This window comes from Nycticebus coucang, chromosome 3 (genome assembly GCF_027406575.1).
Source record: "Nycticebus coucang isolate mNycCou1 chromosome 3, mNycCou1.pri, whole genome shotgun sequence".
NCBI lineage: Eukaryota > Metazoa > Chordata > Mammalia > Primates > Lorisidae > Nycticebus > Nycticebus coucang.
Genome location: NC_069782.1, coordinates 73,409,286 through 73,432,184, shown reverse-complemented (window position 1 = coordinate 73,432,184; position 22,899 = coordinate 73,409,286). Strand labels below are relative to the sequence as shown.

General features: G+C 38.2%; 1 protein-coding gene across 1 annotated transcript in view; it reads left to right on the top strand.

Moving 5' to 3' along the window:
- Positions 1-22,519, top strand: part of LOC128582430 (zinc finger protein 33B-like) — a 58,334-nt gene extending 35,815 nt beyond the window's left edge. The window contains exon 5 of the mRNA XM_053586351.1: positions 20,049-22,519. Within this exon, the coding sequence (XP_053442326.1) occupies positions 20,049-22,135 (2,087 nt within the window). The 3' untranslated portion in view covers positions 22,136-22,519. The remainder of the gene's footprint in view (positions 1-20,048) is intronic.
- Positions 22,520-22,899: the final 380 nt, after the last annotated feature.

Sequence of the window (22,899 nt, the reverse complement as noted above, 5' to 3'; positions counted from 1 at the left end):
CTGAGAATAAAGTTTCTTATAATATTCATTAAGAATTTTTTGAATTTCTGAGTAGTCTGTTGTTATTTCATCATTACCATTCCTGATTGATGAAATTAGAGATTTTGCTCTTTTTTTCCTTGTTAGATTAGCCAAAGGTTTATCTGTTTTATTGATCTTTTCAAGAAACCAACTTTTTGATTTATTGATCTGTTGTATAATCCTTTTGTTTTCAATTTCATTTAATTCTGCTCTAATTTTGCTTATTTCTTTTCTTCTACTCGGTTTGGGATTGGAATGTTCTTTTCCAGTTGCTTGAGATGTCCCATTAAGTTGTTAACTTCCTCTCTTTCCGTTCTCTTGAGGAAGGCTTGCAGTGCTATAAATTTCCCTCTTAGGACTGCCTTTGCAGTATCCCAGAGGTTCTGATAATTCATGTCTTCATTGTTGTTTTGTTCTCAAAATTTGTTTATTTCCTTCTTAATCTCGTCTGTGACCCAGCTGTCATTCATATAAGGTTATTTAACTTCCATGTTTTTGTATGAATATGCAGATTCCTGTTGTTACTGAGTTCAACTTTTATTCCATGGTTGTCTGAGAAGATGCAAGCAATAATTTCTGTTCCTTTAAATTTAGTGAGGTTAGACTTGTGACCTAAGTTGTGATTCATTTTGGAGTATGTTCTATGGGCTAATGAGAAGAATGTGTGTTCAGTTTTGTTGGCATGAAATGTTATGTAGTTGTCTGTTAAATCCAAATGCTGAATGATTTAAGTTTAAATCTAAAATTCGATTGCTGAGTTTCTTATTGGAGGATCTATCCAACACTGCCAAAGGAGTGTTAAAATGTCTGACTATTATGGAGCTGGAGGAAATCAAGTTGCTCATGTCTGTTAGAGTCTCTCTTATAAATTGAGGAACATTCTGGTTGGGTGCATAAATGTTAATAATTGAAATCTCTTCATGTTAAGTGTTACCCTTAACAAATATGAAGTGACCATCCTTATCCTTCCTTACTTTTGTTGGTTTAAAACCTATTGTATCTGCGAATAAAATTGCAACCCCTGGTTTTTTCTGATTTCCATTTGCCTGAAACACAGATGACCATCCCTTCACCCTGATTCTATATTTATCTGTTAATGTAAAATGAGATTGTATGCAGCAGATATCTGGCCTGAGTTTTTATATCCAGTCATCCAACCTGTGCCTCTTAAGAGGACAATTTAAGCCATTCACAGTAATTGCGAATATTGATAAGCCTGGTAGAATTTTGGGTATTGAGTTTTTCAAAAGTCCAGTGGACATTTTTAATCCTTTCACCACTATGGAAGTTGGAGTTTGATCAAAAGTTTCTGAGTGAGTTTACTTTTGTGGTAGAGGATTGTGCTTGTCATTATGGAGGATAGGTCTGAGAATATCCTAGAAAGCTGGTTTAGTTATGGCAAATTTCTTCAACATGTGAATGTCATTAAAGTATTCAATTTCTCCATCATAAATGAAACACTCAATTTAGCTGGATACAGGATCCTGGGTTGAAAGTTATTTTGTTTTAGGAGATTAAAAGTCGATGACCACCCTCTTCTGGCTTGAAAGGTTTCAGCAGAGAGATCTGCAGTCATTCTAATATGCTTCCCTTTGTAGGTTATGGTTTTCTTAGGTGTGGCTGCTTTCAGAATTTTCTCCTTCATATTAACTTTAGTGAAGTTAATTATGATGTGCCTGGCGGATGTCTTATTCAGGTTGAGTCGTGCTGGAGTTCTGAAACTGTCTGCTATCTGAATTTCAGAATCTCTTGGCATGTCTGGAAAATTCTCTTTCATAATTTCATGGAGATGAGGCTCTGTGCCTTGCAAAGCCACTTTGTCACCTTCAGGGATTCCTGTGAGGCGAATATTAGTTTTCTTCGACTTATCCCAGAGCTCTCTGAGAGAATGATTCATTTTTGCTCTCCATTTCTCCTCCTCTTTGATAGTTTGGGAGCGTTCAAAAGCTTTATCTTCAATGCATAAATCCTTTCTTCTGCTTGCTCCACTCTGTTATACAGGATTCTAGTATATTTTTCAGATCTTTGAGGGCTGCAAATTCTTGTCTCAATGTGTCAAAATATTTGGTGATTTTGTCTTTGAATTCATTGAATTCTTGAGACAACTTTTGAATTGCTCCTGGAATTTCTAATTCCAACTTTTTCTCTATTCTATTAATCTTGTTTGCGATCCAAAATCTGAATTCGATTTCTGACATCTCGGCCATCTGTTTATGAATGGGATCTTCAGTTCCTTCTGCCATATCTTTCCTTGGAGGAGTTGATGGACTCTAGTTATTCATGTTACCGGATTTTTTCCGCTGATTCTGCCCCATGATTATTTTACACTGTTTGACTAGATGAGCAGATAAAGAGAAGTTGGGTTGGGGGCTCCAGGAGTAGTGATTAACCAGCCCTTTTCCCGAAAGCTGGGACTGGTGTCTGTACTTTTTCCCCTGGGGCTTTGCTAAGGACCCATACAGTGCTGAGAAACTGGGGACCTGCTTGGTGTGGTGGGGCTAAGTGGTTCTGTCTTGTTTTCAGCTGGTCTCTGTCCAACCCTAGTGTATCAGTTACTCTGAGTTGAAGTCTCAGCTGTGGAGAAATACCAGCAATTAAGTCACCCCGCCCCCCCCAGACAACAATTGGAAAAGGAAAATCAAACCTTCCCATAATCATACACCCAGGGTACCACTTGGATAGTCATCGGGTGATTGACCCAGTTCAAGAGATCCAAATCATTTGTGTCAGTCAGCACCTGTATCAGGTGGGAGAATTCAGAAGGTCTCTGGCAACTTAAATATGACTCACTCTGGTGCTCTGTGAGGTCAGGAGGACCCACCCAGCAAATAGATTAGTCTGGAAAGGTTGATGCCTCCTTCCCCACCTTACACCTCTGTCACAGCCGGTCAGAGCTGTGTAACCTTGCAGGGCTGTGACCCAGTTGCCTCCAATAAGCAGATACTCTAGACCTTTGCACCTGCCTGAATCACAGGGAGATCTGTGTCTCCTCAGCCAGGCCACTACTCTCTGCCACTGTCTGGCAGGGGTAGGTGAGGCCTGACAACCTCAGTTGCTTAATGGAGGCTGGGGCTGTTCACTCAGTTCCAGCCCCGCCCCTGATTGATACTGACAGAACAGAACAACTTCACAGAATTTGTTTCTGTCCCGGCTATATTCCCCTGCAGAACAGACGCTGTTTGAGTTCACAGAACCTGCGACTCAGGCCCCGTCTGTGCTGCTACCTGGTCTTGGCTGCAGTTTGTATTGGAGCGGCACGGTTAGCTGTAAGTTCCAGCCTCTGCCTGCCCTCCTTTGTCTCAGCTGATGATCCCCTGAGGGTCAGGTGCGTTGCATCTTAGGCTCAGTAAAGCTGTCCTCTGGGTGAGCCCCGCCCTGGGAATCTGCCAGCTCTGCACATGCTTATTCTAGTCCCTGCGCTCTGCCCAATCCGGTACCGCCTCAGGCAAACCCTTTACTCATGGGGCCTGCATTTCCGTCCCAGATATTTTCCACCAGTGGCTGCCACCAGAGAAGATTCCCGGCATCTTCTGGTTGCCCAGAGAGACAGGGGATGTGACTCCGGAATATCCAGGGGTGAGCCCTATTGTTGCCACTGCGGTTGCTGCTCTGTGTCTCGGAGCACCACTGCTCCTGTATGGTTCCCTCTCAGCTGACCATCCTCTCCTCACTCCCGTTCTGCAGAATTAGCACTGACGAGCAGCAGTCCATGCCCTGTCCACTCCTCTTGAGAAAATACCCAAGAATCTGGACTCCTGGAGGACAGGCTTCCAGACCTCAGAGTGAGAGCGGAGGGGAGTGCTGGGAGTTCAGAATTGCAGATAGAGAATACATACAGTTTTGTACAGTTTTATGCCTGGCAGGAGAGCGCCATGGCACCCTAGTAGGGGAAATAGGTCCAGTTTTTAAAGGGTCTCTCCTGTGGGATATAATGGGAGGACTTTTGAACTCTGCTCGCTTGTTTGTATGGAGTACTGCAAGCTGTTCTCCAGTACTCCATGTTCTCCATGGAGGAGGAACTCCCGTCCACTTGGCAATGGATTTTGTATCTTTTGTTTGTATCCTTGGGGGTCACAGCTTGCCTCAGCAGGGTTGATGTGTGTTCTTCAATCTTCTCTCTTGGCTCAGCTCTAATCCACCAGATTACTTGCTAAACTTCTGTCCTTTCGCTCTCCTTCTGGACAGGAGGCTCTGGGGAAAGCTGGCTTCAGTGAGCCATCTTGCCTCTGCCCACCCCCCCTTTTTTTTTTGAGACAGAGTCTCACTCCCTTACCCTGGGTAGAATGCCATAGTATCATCGTAGCTCAAAGCAACCTCAAACTCTTGGGCTCAAGCGATCCTCTTGCCTCAGCCTCCCAAGTACCTGGGATGATGGTGCCACCACAATGCCCAGCTAGTTTGCCCAGCTAGGTTTTCTATTTTTAGTAGAGACACAATCTCACTATTGCTCAGGCTGGTCTTGAACTCCTGAGCTCAAACAATTCAGCCACCTCAGCCTCCTGGAGGGCTAGGATTATAGGCTTGAGTCACTGCCCCTGGTTGGCTTTCTTTTTTTTATGGGACTTCTTAAAATTGCTAATTTAATGTTTTTACTCTCTATAAGTGTTTTCAGACTTTTGTTTTTTCTTGAATTGATTTCATTAATTTTTGTTATTCTAGGGATTTTTTTCATTTTATTGACATATAATTTGTTAGCATACATTGTTCATAGCAGTTTCTTATAATTCTTTTCATTTCTTAAAAGGGATGTTGATGTCTTTTATTCTCAATTTTAGTAATTTGGTTTTTGGAGGGTTTTTTGAGACTATGTCACCCTTGGTAGAGTGCTGTGGCATCACAGCTCACAGCAACCTCAATCTCTCAGACTCAAACGATTCTCTTGCCTCAGCCTCCCAAGTAGCTGGGACTATAGGCGCCCACCACAAAGCCTGGGTATTTTTTGTTGTAGTTGTCATTGTTCTTTTAGCTGGTGCCAGCCGGGTTCAAACCCGCCATGCGTGGTGTGTGTGGCTGGTGCCGTAATTACTGTGCTACAGGTGCCAAGCCAATTTTAGTAATTTGAATCATTTTTTTTCAATATCAATTTAGCTAGAGATTTATCAGTTTTTGTGCATCTTTCAAACAATTAGCTATCATTTTTCTGTTCTCACTTTTATTAATTTTTACTCTAATCTTTCTTATTTCCTTTTTTCTGCTTGCTTTGGGTTCACAGTGCTTTTCTTGTCTAGTGCTCTTAGGTTAATTTATTGATTTGAGATCTTTTTAACATGATTATTTACAGCTACAAATTTCATTCTAAGCATTACTTTACCTGTGTTCCATAAGTTTTGGTATGTTATGCCTTCATTTTTACTTCTCTCAAAATATTTTTCTAATTTCCCTTGTCATTGCTTCTTTGATCCTTTTTTTCAAATTTAGGAATATGCTATTTAATTTGTGCCTGTTTGTGAATTTTCAAAATTCCTTTGTGTTATTGTTTTGTGATTTATTTCTATTGTTGTCAGAAAATCCTTTAAACCTATTCAGGGAAGGGAATATTTTCATGTATGTTTTGAAAGAATGTCATTCCTTTGTTTTAAAGTGGAGTGTTCAGTCTGTAACTCTTACATCTGGTTGCTTTATGGTGTCATTCGTATCTTCTACTTCCTTGTTTATATTTTGTCCAGTTGTTTTATCCATTACTGAAAATGGAGTATTAAAGTCTCACTTACTGTCTTCTTGTATATTTTTATTTTAATTCTGTCAGTTTTTGCATCTTGTATGTTGAAGCTCTGTTGTTAGTGACATACGTGTTTAGAATTGTTCTCTCTTTATTAACTGACCCTTTTATCATTACAAAATGTCCCTCTTTAATAACAGTTTTTGCATTAAATTATATTTCATGTGATGTTGGGATAGATACTCCAGCCTTATGAATGCCATATGCCTCGTGTATTTTTTTCTGTTTTTTAATTTTCAGTGTATTTGTATCTTTGAACCTAAAGTATATCTCTTGTGTACTCATGTATACATGTGTTTGGATTTTCACATTTTGTACAGCCTGAGAATGACTGCCTTTTGATTGGACTTATAAATCCATTTCCAATTTTGTTATAATCAATATACAGACAGTCCCTGACTTACAATGGTTTAGCTTAATGATTTTTCAGCTTCACAATGAGTTTATTGGGATGTAACTTCATTGTAAGTTGAAAAACATCTGAACTTGTGATGACTTAACTTATGATTTTATGATGCATTTATTAGGATGTAGCCTAACTGTAAATGGAAAAGCATCTGGATGATGATTTGACTTAGAAGTTTTCAACTTTAAATTGGTTTATTAAATGCATTTTGAGCTATGGTATTTTTAACTCAGAATGGATGTATGATTGATAAGCTCAAAAACATCTGTAGTTGGATTTACATCTGCTATCTTACTTTTTATTTTCTTTGTTTCATGGTTTTTGATTTTCTATTCTTTTTACTTCTGCCTTTTTAATGAAGTGGATATATTTCAGTAGAATAATCTAATTCCTTTAATGACTATTTCACTTTAAAAAATTATTCACCTGGTGGTTGCTTTAGAATTTATCTAAATTGTATCTTATCAAAATGTACTTCAGATTTATACTACCTCAACTCCAGTAAGGTACAGGATTGTTACTTATATAATTCTTATCTCTTTTCTTCATTTGTGGCATTATTTTTATACATATTACAACTATATATGTTTAAATATCAACAGTGCATTATTATACAGGTTGATCACCCCAAATCTGAACATCTGAAAGGCTCTAAAATCCAAAACATACCGAGTCCAACATGATGATGCTTAAAGGAAATTTTCAGATTTTGGATTACCAGATTTAGAATGCTCAGTTAGGAAGTGTAATGCAAATATTCCAAAATTTGGGGGAAAAGAATCTAAATCTGAAACAAATTATACAAGGTAATAATTACAGATTGAGTATCCCATTTTGAGTTTCTCCTTTCCTGATCACTTGTATTAGCTTGTCTGTCTCTGTTGCTATCACACTGTGCTATGAATTAGTTGCTAACTTATTGCTTGCTCTGTTGATTTTAACAATGCCATAGGCCATATGCTGCTCACTATTTGGTCCAGTTAATTGTGGGCCCCCCTCAAAGGGTAGTCTTTGCGGTCAGTTTTTCAAGTTGCTTTTCATGACATTATAGGAATCATCTAGTTAAAAAAATTAAGTTTAAAAATCATTATTGGAGAAAGTCTGTGTGTGGTGTGTATATAATTGTACAAATGTTTCTGACAGAAAGGAACAAAACTAAGTGCCCTAGATGTCCTTTCTTAGCTTTTACTTTCCTTTGTTCTCTTTGGTAAACTTTTAGTTGGTGTGTGGTTTAGCTTGTTTTCATGGAGCTGCCAGCCTCTTTTTAAGGGGTTATCATTGAAATTCCATGTTTTTCAGGGTTGACCTTAGGCTTAAACTTAACCTGCACACTTCTCTGAACAAAGTGAATTTTTTAGAGGAGAGCTTTAGAGCTCTTTATTATTATGGCTTGCCTATGCTCTTGGGTAAATGCTCTGTATCCTTATTCTGGATCTGGGGGTTTGGAACAGTGTCCTATTTTTCTCATAGTGACACTGTGCTTTACAATTGGGGATTTGGGCAGGGAGCAATTGCCTCTGCTTTTCTTGGTTTCCTTTGGAATCTATTCTCAATGAGGTATCTTTGCCAAGGATTTTAGTACCCCAGTATTTTCAGACCTACATGGCTGGGATGGACCTTCCAGGTAGGGTTGGTGGAGGATGAACATAGAACAGTGAGGGTTGGGAATTGCTTGTAGCCTAAAGGAGATACATACACAAAGACTGAAGTCTGGAGATCTGTAAAGGGGCCACCTCCTACTCACTGAGGTACTAATCAGCTTGTGTGTGAGGAAATTAATGAAAGAGTTTTCTGAAAGAATTAGAGGAAAACAGTCTACAGCAATCACAGAGACTGAAAGAACTATTGCCACCAGAGTGCAAAAACTCAATTCACAGAGTATTGGGTTAAGTGTTTAGAAACGTCTTGTCTCATTATAGGATTTTATGTGCCCCAGAATTACCTAAAAATTTATAAAAGCAAGACCTTAAAGTATCAAATTGTTTCCAAGTAACTTAAGGGTGTCCTAGAACAAAGCACATAAATACTTAGAGGAATCCAACAATACTTAGTTGAATCTATTCAACATTCAACAAAGTCAAATTCACAATATCTTTCATCTGTTGAAATATTATCAGATATACTAACATACAGGGAAACCTGGATCTTCTCGAAGAGACTAATCAGTAAATTAGGACTCAGAATTGCCATAGATGGTAGAATAAGCCAGTGAGTTCATTGAAACAGTACTATAGGCTTGGTGCTTGTAGCTCAAGTGGCCAGGGCGCCAGTTACATACACCAGAGCTGGTGGTTTTGAATCCAGCCCGGGTCCACCAAACAACAATGACAACTACAACCAAAAAATAGCTGGGCATTGTGGTAGGCACCTGTTATCCCAACTTCTTGGGAGGCTGAGGTAAGAGAATCGCTTACACCTAGGAGTTGGAGGTTGCTGTGAGCTGTGATGCCACAGCACTCTATCAAGGGCAACAGCTTGAGACTCTGTCTGAAAGAAAGGAAGGAAGGAAGGGAGGGAGGGAGCAAAGGAGGGAAGGAAAGAAAGGAAGAGTAATATAACTGGGTTCTATATGTTTTAAAACTTTCAAGACATGGAAGATCAAAATTCAGCACTATATAACAAAATATGGAAATAAAATGTCTAAAAATGAAAACTATAGTGTTTGAAATGAAAATGCATAGGGCAAGAGTTAAAATCTAAGTAGATCAATTCCCTGAAGAGATTATAAGGGAGATAGAGCAGAAAATACCATCCATAAAGAAATTGTTGAAATGTCAGAATAGAATTCAGAATATGGATGGCATATAAGATGGATAGAATTTTGGAGAAGAGAGAAAAAGAAAACCAAAAAGTAATCCAAAAATTGTCTCAAGAAATTAGAGAAAATAAAGATGAAGTCACCAAGTATCTGGACGTTATTAGGAAAGATGTAGCAGAGCTTACAGAATTGAAAGAGGCATTCGGGGAATTTCAAAACATAGTAGAGAGCCTCAGTGACAGAGTAGAACATGGAGAAGAAAGAATTTTAGAAATTGAACACAAGACTTTTGAATGAACCCAAACATTCAAAGAGGCAGAAAAATAGAGAACAAAAACAGAATATTCCCTGAGAGAGTCATGGGATTACTCCAAAAGATCAAACATCAGAATTACAGGGATTCATGAAGGAGAAGAGAATGGCCCGAAAAGCAGTGAAGCTCTACATCATGGTGGAGAATTTCCCAAGTATTATGCGAGACACAGAAATTCAGAGTAGTTTCAGAACCCAGCCTCACTCAATCCAAACAAAGCCTCTTGTAGACAAGTTGTAACTAATTTTGCCAAAGTCAGTGTGAAAGAGAAAATCCTGCAAGCAACGAGGCATAAGAAGTCTTATGTAAAAATACCAGGATAACCTGAGACCTTTCAGCTGAAACTTTTCAGGCCAGAAGGTGGTGGTCATCAGCCTTTAACCTTCTTAAACAAAACAAATTTTAGACTAGGATTTTGTAGCCTGCTAAACTGAATTTCATTTGTGATGGAAAAATCAAATATTTTACTTACATGCAAACGTTGAGGAAATTTGCCACAACTAGACCAACTCTACAGGAAGTACTCAGACCTCTTCTTCATACTGACCAGCATGATGATTCATCACCAAAGTAAATACAACCAGAAATTAAAGAACAAAGCCTGGCTTCCACAATGGTGCAAGGGATAAAACTAAACAATAGAACTCTGCAAAACAGGATAACCAAAGAACTCCACCATACCTATCAGTTCTCTCAGTAAACATGAATGGCTTGAATTCTCCACCAAAGAGGCACAAGCTACCTGACTGGATACAATATCTGCTGTCTCCAAGCAACACACTTAACCTCTAAGGATAAAACAAGACTCAGGGTAAAGGGCTGGAAAACAATATTCTAGGCAAATGGAAATCAGAGAAAAGCAGGGGTTGCAGTCGTATTTGTAGATACAATTGGATTTAAACCAACAAAAGTAAGGAAAGATAAGGATGGACACTAGGACACTACATACTCGTCTTAGAGCATACAGGATGAAGAGATTTCAATCCTTAACATTTATGCACCAACTTAAGTAACTCTTCAGATATATAAAACAAACCCTAAATGATCTGAACAATATGCTCCATGATAGTTGGAGATTTCAGTACCCTTCTGACAGTACTGGACATATCCTTCACACAGAAACTAAACAAAGAAATAATGGACTTAAACACAACCCTAGAACAAATGGACTTTATAGACATCTACAGACTATTAAAACTGAGTACACATTCTTCTCAGAAGCTCACAGATCATCCTCCAAAATTAATCATATCTTAAGGCATAAATCTAATCTCAACAAATTTGAAAGAATAGAAATTATTCCTTGTATCATTTGGGACATCACAGAATAAAAGTTGAACTCAACATCAACAGAAATCTTTATACCCACATAAAGTCTTGAAAACTAAAGAACCTTATGCTGAACGACAACTGGGTTAAAGAAGACATTAGAAAGGAAATCATTCAATTTCTTGAACAAAATGATAATGAAGCCGCAAGCTATCAAAACCTGTGGGTTACTGCAAAGATAGTGTTAAACAACAGATTCATAGCATTAGATGCCTTCATCCAGAAAACATAAAGCAAATCAGCAACCTAATGATTATTATTATTATTATTATTTGTAGAGACAGAGTCTCACTTTATGGCCCTCGGTAGAGTGCCGTGGCCTCACACAGCTCACAGCAACCTCCAACTCCTGGGCTTAAGCGATTCTCTTGCCTCAGATCCCAAGTAGCTGGGACTACAGGTGCCCGCCACAACACCTGGCTATTTTTTGGTTGCAGTTTGGCCAGGGCCGGGTTTGAACCCGCCACTCTCGGTATATGGGGCCGGCGCCTTACCAACTGAGCCATAGGCGCCACCCGCAACCTAATGATTATTACAAAAAACTCTATGCCCAGAAATTTGAGAATGTAGAGGAAATGGATCAATACCTAGAAACATACCACCTTCCTAAACTCAACCAGAAAGGATTAGAAAATTTTAATAGACCTATATCAAGCACTGAAGTTACATCAACAATGTAAAATTTTCCTAAAAAGAAAAGCCCTGAGCCAGATGGCTTCACACCAGAATTCTACCAAACCTTCAAAAAGGAACTAGTACCTATATTGCAAAACTTATTCCATAACATAGACAAGGAAGGAATCCTGCCAACAAATTCTATGAAGCAAATACCACCCTGATTCCAAAATCAGGAAAGGACCTAACAAAAAAGGGAAGCTGTAGGCCAATACCATTAATGAATATTGATGCAAAAAATATTCAGTAAGATCCTAGCAAACAGGATACAGCTACACATTCAAAAATTATACATCATATCAAGGAGGTTTTATCTGAGGGATGCAATGTTGGTTCAACATACATAAAGCTACAAATGTAACTTTTAAAAAGACTATATGGTTCTCTTAATTGATGCAGAAAAGGCATTTGACAAAATCAGCATCCTGGGTGACGCCTGTGGCTCAGTGAGCAGGGCGCCAGCCCCATATACCGAGGGTGGCGGGTTCAAACCCAGCCCCGGCCAAACCGCAACAAAAAAATAGCCAGGCATTGTGGTGGGCACCTGTAGTCCCAGCTACTCGGGAGGCTGAAGCAGGAGAATCGCCTAAGCCCAGGAGTTAGAGGTTGCTGTGAGCTGTGTGATGCCACGGCACTCTACCGAGGGCAATAAAGTGAAACTCTGTCTCTACAAAAAAAAAAAAAAAAAATCAGCATCCTTTTCTGATAAGAACACTTTAATAGGTATATGTGAGACATTTCTTAAACTGATAGAGGCCATCTACAACAAACCCACAGGCAATATCTTATTGAATGGAGTAAAATTTTAAGTACTTCCATTTAAAATTGGAACCAGACAAGAATACCCACTATTGCCACTCCTATTCATAATGCTGGAAGTGCTAGCCATTACACTCAGGCAAGAGACAATCGTGGGCATTCAAATGGGGACAGAGGAGGGCAAACTCGTGCTCTTTGCAGATGGCATGATCTTATATCTGGAAAACCCCAGGGACTCAACTACAAAGCTCTTAGAAGTGATTAAGAAATATAATGACATCTCAGGATACTAAATCAACATCCACAAATCAGTAGTCTTCATCTATGCCAATAACATTCAAACTGAGAATCAAATTAAAGGTATATACTCTTAAAGAATATGAAATACTTGGGAATATATTGAACAATGAATATGAAAGATATCTATAAAGAGAACTATGAAACCCTGAGAAAAGAATAACAGAAGACATTAACAAATGCAAAAATATACCATGCACATGGCTGGGAAGAATCAACATTGTTAAAACGTCCATACTCCCCAAAGTGATCTACAGATTTAAAGCAATCCTCATCAAAGCACCACCATCATACTTTGAAGAACTTGAAAAAATGGTTCTTCATCTCATCTCACATGGAACCGTAAAAAATACAGACCTCCAATAAAATTTTAAAAAATAAAAACAAATGTGGAAGCATCACATCACCAGACTTCAGATTATACTACAAGTCTGTGGTGATGAAAAAAAGCATTGTACTGGTACAAAAACAGAAATATAGATCTATGGAATAGGATAGAGAACCTAGAGATTAAACCACCTACATATCACTATCTGATCTTTGATAAACCAAACAAGCATATATTGGGGAAAAGAATCCCTATTTAGTAAATGGTGCTCAGAGAACTTGTTAGCCACAGGAAGAAGATTGAAATTGGATCTGCACTTCTCACCACTGACAAAAATTGACTCAAGTTGGATAAAAGATTTAAATTTAAGACATTTGAAACTATAACATTTCTAGAAGACATTGTGGGGAAAACACTAGAAAAAAATTGGCCTGGGAAAAGATTTTATGAAGAAGGTCCCATTGGCTCATCCCAGGGATGCAAGGCTGGTTTAACATACGCAAGTCCATAAACGTTATCCACCATATTAACAGAGGCAAAAATAAAGATCACATGATCCTCTCAATAGATGCAGAAAAAGCATTTGATAAAATCCAGCATCCTTTTCTAATTAGAACACTGAAGAGTATAGGCATAGGTGGCACATTTCTAAAACTGATTGAAGCTATCTATGACAAACCCACAGCCAATATTTTACTGAATGGAGTAAAACTGAAAGCTTTTCCTCTGAGAACTGGAACCAGACAAGGTTGTCCTCTGTCACCTTTACTATTCAACGTAGTGCTGGAAGTTCTAGCCAATACAATTAGGCAAGACAAGGAAATAAAGGGAATCCAAATGGGAGCAGAGGAGGTCAAACTCTCCCTTTTTGCTGACGACATGATCTTATACTTAGAGAACCCCAAAGACTCAACCACAAGACTCCTAGAAGTCATCAAAAAATACAGTAATGTTTCAGGATATAAAATCAATGTCCACAAGTCAGTAGCCTTTGTGTACACCAATAACAGTCAAGATGAGAAGCTAATTAAGGACACAACTCCCTTCACCATAGTCTCAAAGAAAATGAAATACCTAGGAATATACCTAACGAAGGAGGTGAAGGACCTCTATAAAGAAAACTATGAAATCCTCAGAAAGGAAATAGCAGAGGATATTAACAAATGGAAGAACATACCATGCTCATGGATGGGAAGAATCAACATTGTTAAGATGTCTATACTTCCCAAAGCAATCTACCTATTCAATGCCATTCCCATCAAAGTACCTACATCGTACTTTCAAGATTTGGAAAAAATGATTCTGCGTTTTGTATGGAACCGGAAAAAACCCCGTATAGCTAAGGCAGTTCTTAGTAACAAAAATAAAGCTGGGGGCATCAGCATACCAGATTTTAGTCTGTACTACAAAGCCATAGTGCTCAAGACAGCATAGTACTGGCACAAAAACAGAGACATAGACACTTGGAATCGAATTGAACACCAAGAAATGAAACTAACATCTTAGAACCACCTAATCTTTGATAAACCAAACAAGAACTTACCTTGGGGGAAAGACTCCCTATTCAATAAATGGTGTTGGGAGAACTGGATGTCTACATGTAAAAGACTGAAACTGGACCCACACCTTTCCCCACTCACAAAAATTGATTCAAGATGGATAAAGGACTTAAATTTAAGGCATGAAACAATAAAAATCCTCAAAGAAAGCATAGGAAAAACACTGGAAGATATTGGCCTGGGGGAAGACTTCATGAAGAAGACTGCCATGACAATGGCAACAACAACAAAAATAAACAAATGGGACTTCATTAAACTGAAAAGCTTCTGTACAGCTAAGGAGACAATAACCAAAGCAAAGAGACAACCTACACAATGGGAAAGGATATTTGCATATTTTCAATCAGACAAAAGCTTGATAACCAGGATCTATAGAGAACTCAAATTAATCCACATGAAAAAAGCCAACAATCCCTTATATCAATGGGCAAGAGACATGAATAGAACTTTCTCTAAAGACGACAGACGAATGGCTAACAAACATATGAAAAAATGTTCATCATCTCTATATATTAGAGAAATGCAAATCAAAACAACCCTGAGATATCATCTAACCCCAATGAGAATGGCCCACATCACAAAATCTCAAAACTGCAGATGCTGGCGTGGATGTGGAGAGAAGGGAACACTTTTACACTGCTGGTGGGACTGCAAACTAGTACAACCTTTCTGGAAGGAAGTATGGAGAAACCTCAAAGCACTCAACCTAGACCTCCCATTCGATCCTGCAATCCCATTACTGGGCATCTACCCAGAAGGAAAAAAATCCTTTTATCATAAGGACACTTGTACTAGACTGTTTATTGCAGCTCAATTTACCATTGCCAAAATGTGGAAACAGCCTAAATGCCCACCAACCCAGGAATGGATTAACAAGCTGTGGTATATGTATACCATGGAATACTATTCAGCCATTAAAAAAAATGGAGACTTTACATCCTTCATATTAACCTGGATGGAAGTGGAAGACATTATTCTTAGTAAAGCATCACAAAAATGGAGAAGCATGAATCCTATGTACTCAATCTTGATATGAGGACAATTAATGACAATTAAGGTTATGGGGGGGAAGCAGAAAGAGGGATGGAGGGAGGAGGGTGGGGCCTTAGTGTGTGTCACATTTTATGGGGGCAAGACATGATTGCAAGAGGGACTTTACCTAACAATTGCAATCAGTGTAATTGGCTTATTGTACCCTCAATGAATCCCCAACAATAAAAAAAAAAAAAAAGAAGGTCCCATTGGCAATTGCAGTAACACCAAAAATAAGTAGGACATGATCAAGCTGAAAAGCTTCTGCACAGCAAAGGCTACCACAATCAAAGTGAACAGACAAAATAGGAGAAGATATTTGCATGCTATAAATCTGACAAAGGGCTGATAACTAGAATCTACAGGGAACTCAGATTAATCAAAAAAAGAACGAACAACCTCATTTATAGGTGGACAAGAGGCTTGAATAGAAACTTCTCTGAAGATGACAGATGAATGGACAGCAAACATGTTCATCATCCTTATTCATCAGAGAAATGCAAATCAAAATCACTCTGAGATATCGCCTAACTCCAATGAGATTAGTGCACACACAAAGTTCTGAATCTGCTGATGCTGGCATGGATGTGCAGATACTGGTGGGATTGCAAACTAATACAACTTCTGTATTAGTTAGAAACAAGTATGAGAGTTCTCAAAGAACTAAAGGTTGACCTTTCATTTGATCCTGCGGTCCCATTACTAGGTATCTACCCAGAGGAAACAAAGTCATTTTTCCACAAGGACATTTCCACTAGAATATTTATTGCAGCTCATTTCATAATTGTCAAGACATGGAAGCAACCCAAGTGCCCATCAACCCATGAATGGATTAACAAACTGTGGCATATGTATATCATGGAGTACTAGTTAGTTATAAAAAAAGATGGAGACTTTTTTATCTTTTGTGTTTACCTGGATGGGGTTCAATACATTCTTCTTAGTAAAGTATCACATGAATGGGGAAAAAAAATCCAATGTACTTAATACTAATAAGAAACCAATATATAAACAACTACAAGCTCTCCTGAAAGAAAAACACAAGTATAATCTAGTGAGAAGAAGAGGTGGAAGAAGGAGTGATTGGTGGGATCTCACCTAATGTACACAATGTGAGGATTTCCCCACACCCCCTGGGTGAAGGGCTCAAGTACAGCTTGAACTTTACCTTAGAAATAAAAACAATGTAACCTAAACATTTGTATCCCCATCGATCTGAAAAAAAATTTTAAATAAAGAGTAGAAAGTGCCTTCTCTAAGGACATCTATAAGAAATCTGTACCCAGGGCAGCGCCTGTGGCTGAAAGGAGTAGGGCACTGGCCCCATATGCTGGAGGTGGCGAGTTCAAACCCAGCCCTAGCCAAAAACTGCAAAAAAAAAAAAAAAGAAACCTGTACCTGACATTGTATGTAATTATAAAGAACTGAATAGTTTCTTTTCTACTGACAAGGAACATGACAAGGATGTTCATTCCTGCTTGATAGTGTAATTAATCAACTAGTATAATCAGGAATGAAAAGAAATAGAAGGAGAACAAAGTAGAAAAGAAATAGAACCATCTTTATTAACAAAAGACATGATTATCTATGTAGAAAATCCAATTAGAGTCTATGAAAAGACTAAAACCATTAAGTGAATATAGCTAGGTTGCAGAAAAATATACAAAATCCAATTTTCTATATACTAGCAATGGTTAATTGAAAATTGAAATTTTAAAAGATTCTGTTCGTTACAGATTATTAAATAAAGCTGTATATGTCTCATTGTTAAAAAAAAAAAAAAATTCTGTTTGCAGTAGCATCCAAAATATTTTTTGGAGATATGTCTGGAAGAAGATGTGAAAAACCTCACTCAAAACCCATTTCAAGAGAAATTAAAGACCTAAGTAAACAGTGCTCCCTGTTTATGTGTCAGAAAGCTCAGTATTGTTAACATGTTTTTCTCCTTAAAATAACCTATAGATGCTGAGTGCAGTGGCTCATGTCTGTAATCCCAGCACTCTGGGAGACCAAGGCGGGTGGATCACCTTAGCTCATGAGTTCAAGACTATCCTGAGCAAAAACGAGACCTGGTCTCTACTAAAAATAGAAAAACTGAGGCAAGAGGATCGCTTGAGCCCAAATTGGAGATTGCTGTGAGCTGTGACGCAAGGGCGACAAAGTGAGACTCTGTCTCCAAAAAAACAAAACAAAACAAAAAGAATAACCTGTAGATTCAAAAAAATCAATCTAATTCCATGAGGTAATTAGCAGGTTTTCTTGTAGTAATTGATTAGCTAATTCTAAACTTTATGTGAAAGTACAAAATACTAAAACTGAAAAATGAAAGCTGAATTGTAGAGGTAATACAAGAGTCATTATAAAGTTTCAAGAGTCATTATATAAAGTTACAGTAAAATTTGAGAGTTGGTCTTTTTTGTCCAGGGAACTTTTTCTTCAACTTTTTCTTCTAGTTTTATCAAGGTATTCTTAGGACTGTTCCACGTTACTTTTTTTTAGGTTCATGGTGGTTCATTTGAATATGTGGATCAGGATCAGTCTTTTATTTTAGGACAGTTATCTTAGATGGGGGGTGGGGGGACGGGGTTCTTTTTGTCTTTTTCTTGAGACAGAATCTTACTCTGTCACACCGAGTAGAGTGCCCTGGCATCATCATAGCTCACAGCAACCTCAAACTCCTGGGCCCAAGTGATTCTCCTGCCTCAGCTTCCCAAGCAGCAGGTACTACAGGTGCCTGCCATAACACCCAGCTAGTTTTTCAATTTTTTTTTTTTTTTAATAGAGACAGGTCTCACTCTTGCTCAGGCTGGTCTTGAACTCCTGGGCTCAAGCAGTTCACCTGCCCTGGCCTCTCAGAGTATTATGATTATGGACAGGAGCCACCGTGCCTGGCTTTTTTTTTTTTTTTTTGTAAAAGAGATAGGGTCTTATTCTTTCACTCACACTGGAGTACTATAATGTGATCATAGCTCACTGTAGCCACAAGAGTAGCCTCAGCCTCTAGAGTAGCTGGGACTGCAGGTGTAGGCCACCTTGATCAGTTAATTTTTTTCTTTTTTAAAAATAGAGACAAGGTCTCAGTATGTTGCCTAGGCTTATTGTGAACTCCTGGCCTCAAGTGATCTTCCTGTCTCAGTCTCCCAAAGTGCTGGGATTACAGGCATGAGGCACTGTGCCTAGGTTATAGTTTTAATATTTGATTTTTCCATTATTTTCTTTTTTGCTCTCGAGAGGCTGTAATAATTTGTATATAATATAGGATAAGTTGCAGATTTTCTTTTTCTAGAACTTTCTGGTCCTGTTTTCTTCTTTAGTCTTTTTTCTTTGGGGGTGGGGAGTGACACAGAGTCTCGCTCTGTTACCCTGGCATCAGCCTAGCTTACAGCAACCTCAAACTCCTGGGCTCAGGTGATACTCTTGCCTCAGCCTCCCAAGTAGCTGAGGCTACAGGAACCCACTACATTGCCTGGCTAATTTTCATATTTTTAGTAGAGATAGGGTCTTGCTCTTGCTCAGGCTGGTCTTGAAGTCCTTGAGCTCAAGGGATCCTCCCTTTTCAGCCTCTCAGAGTACTAGGAGTACAGGCGTGAGCCACCTCACTGGTTTCTATAGTCTTTTTTGGTTGTTGCTACTCTTTCTCTTTTCATGCCCCTTTTCAATGCTGTTTATTAAAATTTTTCTTACTAAAATTACCCTTGAGCTCTGTATTAGTCTGCTCAAGCTGCTATAATAAAATACCCCAGACTAGGTGACTTAAATGACAAATTTACTTTCTCACAATTCTGGAGGCTAGAAGTCCAAGGTCCAGGTACCAGCAGGATTGGGTTTCTGGTGAGGTCTCTGTTTTTGACTTGGAGATTATTCCTTCTTATGTCCTCACATGTCCTTTATTCTGTACCTTTGCTGTGGTTTAGGGTTGGGAGAGAGAACATACGTGCACTCCGGAGTTTCTTCCTGTTAACATAAGGACACCAGTCATATCTAATTAAAGACTTACCCATATAACCCCATTTAATCTTAATTGCCTCCTTAAAGGCCCTGTATTTTGAGATAGGGCTTCAACATATAAATTTTGGGAGTTCTACAGATTTAAAATTCCTTGTAATTTACATGCTGTTTTCATTCCTGAGTTTGATCAGCCTTTTGTCCCTTTGTTTCCCAAATACTCTAAGTTCCTTTGTTTCGATTTTCCAGTAACCATTGTTTTGATATATCTGAACTCAGATGACATTTCAATATTTTCCCCCTCAGAGGTAGAACTTTCCCTTTCTTGGAATAACTCTGTTTCATCTCCTCTGAGCTCTCTAACTCTTCTATTCCATGTGATTGCCACACTCTCCAGCTGAGTCTCTACATAGATGTCGGCTCAAGGTTTTTTTTTATTTGTTTTATGTTCTAATATTTATTTACTTAGTGGCAATATGACGTTAGTAGTAGTTCTCTGTCTCCTAGTAATGCTAAAGTCATGAATTGTTATAGGTAATATTATTTATTTTCCTTGTGTTATTCCTCATAGTTTTTTTTTCTTTAATGTGGGGGGATGCATGGAGAAATTCAGATTTAAGCAATTGATGTTATCATTCATATATTGGAATCCAAATGCATGTGTTCTAATACCTAAATTCCTCTTCCTTTTCCCATTATGCAGGAATTTTTTTTCTGGTCATTGGTTTTCTTTTATTTTACCTCAAACCCATAAAATAAGAAAAAATAATGCATTTGCAATTATTTTCATCCTTAGAAATTGGACAAAACCAGAGTCAGCTGTGACATGGGGCATTTGTGTAGAGGTCTCATTTCATAAGTAATGTGTTAGTATTTATATGGTAAGATTAATTTTTCTTATTTCTAGACATTTGGAAAGCTGATCACCTGAAAGAAAGGAACCAAGAAAACAAACTTACACGTTTGTGGGAAGTTGTATTCATGAATAACAAAATGCTGAATAAGGTACAAGGTAATGTAATAGGAAAACCATTTAACTTGGACACAAATTCTTTTCCTTCCAGAAAAATATTCTGTCAGTGCAACTCTTTTGGAATGAGCTTGAACAACATATCAGAATTGGCTGTCAGTAAGAACAACTATTCAAGAAAAAAGCCTAATGAATGTAATGCCTGTGGGAAATTGCTACTCAGTATTAAGCATGGAAAGACTTATAGTAAAGAGAAAAGTGAATGTTTTAACAATAGAAAAGCTTTCAGTCATCATGAGTACCCAGTGCAGCCTGAGAAGGTGCAAACTTTAGGGCAAAATTTTGAATATAATACATGTCAGGAGACCTTCCTTGAAAAGTCAATGTTCAGTACACACAAGAGAGAGAATATAAAGGAGAGTGGCTGTGAATATAATGAATACAGGAGAACTTTCTATGATGACTCATCTCTCTTGTTTCATCAGATCCCTCCCTTAAAGGAAAATTACTATGAATTTAGGGATTCTGAGAAATCCTTACATATGAAGTCTACCTTTTTGGAACTTCATGGGGTACACATGGAACACTATGAAAATAATGAAAGTAAGAATAATTTCAGGAGGAAATTATATATGTCACAATTTCAGAAAGCTAATAAAGGAGAGAAACACTTTGAATGTAATGAATGTGGGAAAGCTTTCTGGGAGAAGTCACATCTCACTCGTCATCAGAGGGTGCACACAGGAGAGAAACGCTTTCAATGTAATGCATGTGGAAAAACATTCTGGGAGAAGTCAAACCTCACTAAACATCAGAGATCACACACAGGGGAGAAACCTTATGAATGCAACGAATGTGGGAAAGCCTTTAGCCATAAGTCAGCCCTCACTTTACACCAGAGAACACATACAGGGGAGAAACCTTATCGGTGTAATGCATGCGGGAAGACTTTTTACCAGAAGTCAGACCTTACTAAACATCAGAGAACACACACAGGGCTAAAACCCTATGAATGTTATGAATGTGGGAAATCCTTCTGTATGAATTCACACCTTACAATACATCAGAGAACTCACACAGGTGAGAAGCCTTTTGAGTGTTCTGAGTGTGGGAAATCCTTTTGTCAAAAGTCACATCTTACACAGCATCGGAGAACTCATATAGGGGATAAACCCTATAAATGTAATGCATGTGGGAAAACTTTTTACCACAAATCAGTGCTCACCAGGCATCAGATAATTCATACAGGGTTGAAACCTTATGAATGTTATGAATGTGGAAAAACATTCTGCTTGAAGTCAGACCTAACAGTACATCAGCGAACTCACACAGGGGAGAAACCTTTTGCGTGTCCTGAATGTGGGAAATTCTTCAGCCATAAATCAACCCTCTCTCAACATTATAGAACACACACAGGGGAGAAACCCTATGAATGTCATGAATGTGGGAAAATATTTTACAATAAATCATACTTAACCAAACATAATAGAACACATACAGGGGAGAAACCCTATGAATGCAATGAATGTGGGAAAACTTTCTGCCAGAAGTCACAACTCACTCAGCATCAGAGAATTCACATAGGGGAAAAACCCTATGAATGTAATGAATGTGGTAAAGCATTCTGCCATAAGTCAGCTCTAATTGTACATCAGAGAACCCATACAGAAGAAAAGCCGTATAAATGTAGTGACTGTGGAAAATCTTTCTGTGTGAAGTCAGGGCTTATTTTACATCAGAGAAAACACACAGGGGAGAAACCGTATGAATGTAATGAATGTGGGAAATCCTTCAGTCACAAATCATCCCTCACAGTTCATCACAGGGCTCACACAGGAGAGAAATCTTGTCAATGTAATGAATGTGGGAAAATTTTTTACCGTAAATCAGACCTTGCTAAACATCAAAGATCACACACAGGGGAGAAGCCTTATGAATGTAATAAATGTGGAAAAACCTTCTCTCAAAAGTCAAACCTCATTGTACATCAGAGAACACACACAGGAGAAAAATCTTTTGAATGAAATGAATATTAGATATGTTCAACCACAAGTCAGCCTCCCTGACACTTTAAGAGTATTCACACTGTGGAGGAAGTTCTGTTGACATCCCAGATGTTCAGTAACCTACATCCACAAAGTGAGTTTATTTTACTCCAAAATAATGATAGGGGATAAATTCATAAACTACAAGAACTATAAGATAGCCTTTGCTAAGAAGTGATATTCCACTGATGTCAGGTGGTTAATACTGATATACAGCCTTACAGATTTTGTGAATTTGTGAAAGCTTTTAGCAAAAACATGAACAAGATTATGTCAGAGTTTACACTGAGGAGAAATTGGTCAATTTGGGAAATATAAATTAAAAATTTTGCTTACAAATAATATATTACAAGTTATGTTTTGGGTTTGATGCCCTAGGAGTCTTAAGAAAACATAGCAAACAGTAATTTATAGATTTATATTGTGGAATGTAAAGCTTTAAAAACTTTTTTAAAAAGTTTTTAGTTTTCATTAATATTTAATAAATTAAAAAACAGACTTACAAGAAGTTATAACAAGAGTACAGAGAATTCCCATTTGCCCTTCACCAGGAATCCTCTAATGATAACATCTTACATGTTCATAGTATATGCTCAAGTACAAGAAATTTTGAGGGCGGTGCCTGTGGCTCAAGAAGTAGGGCGCCGGTCCCATATGCCGGAGGTGGCGGGTTCAAACCTAGCCCCGGCCAAAAAAAAAGAAATTTTGATGATACTATGGTGCTAAGATACAGATATTATTTA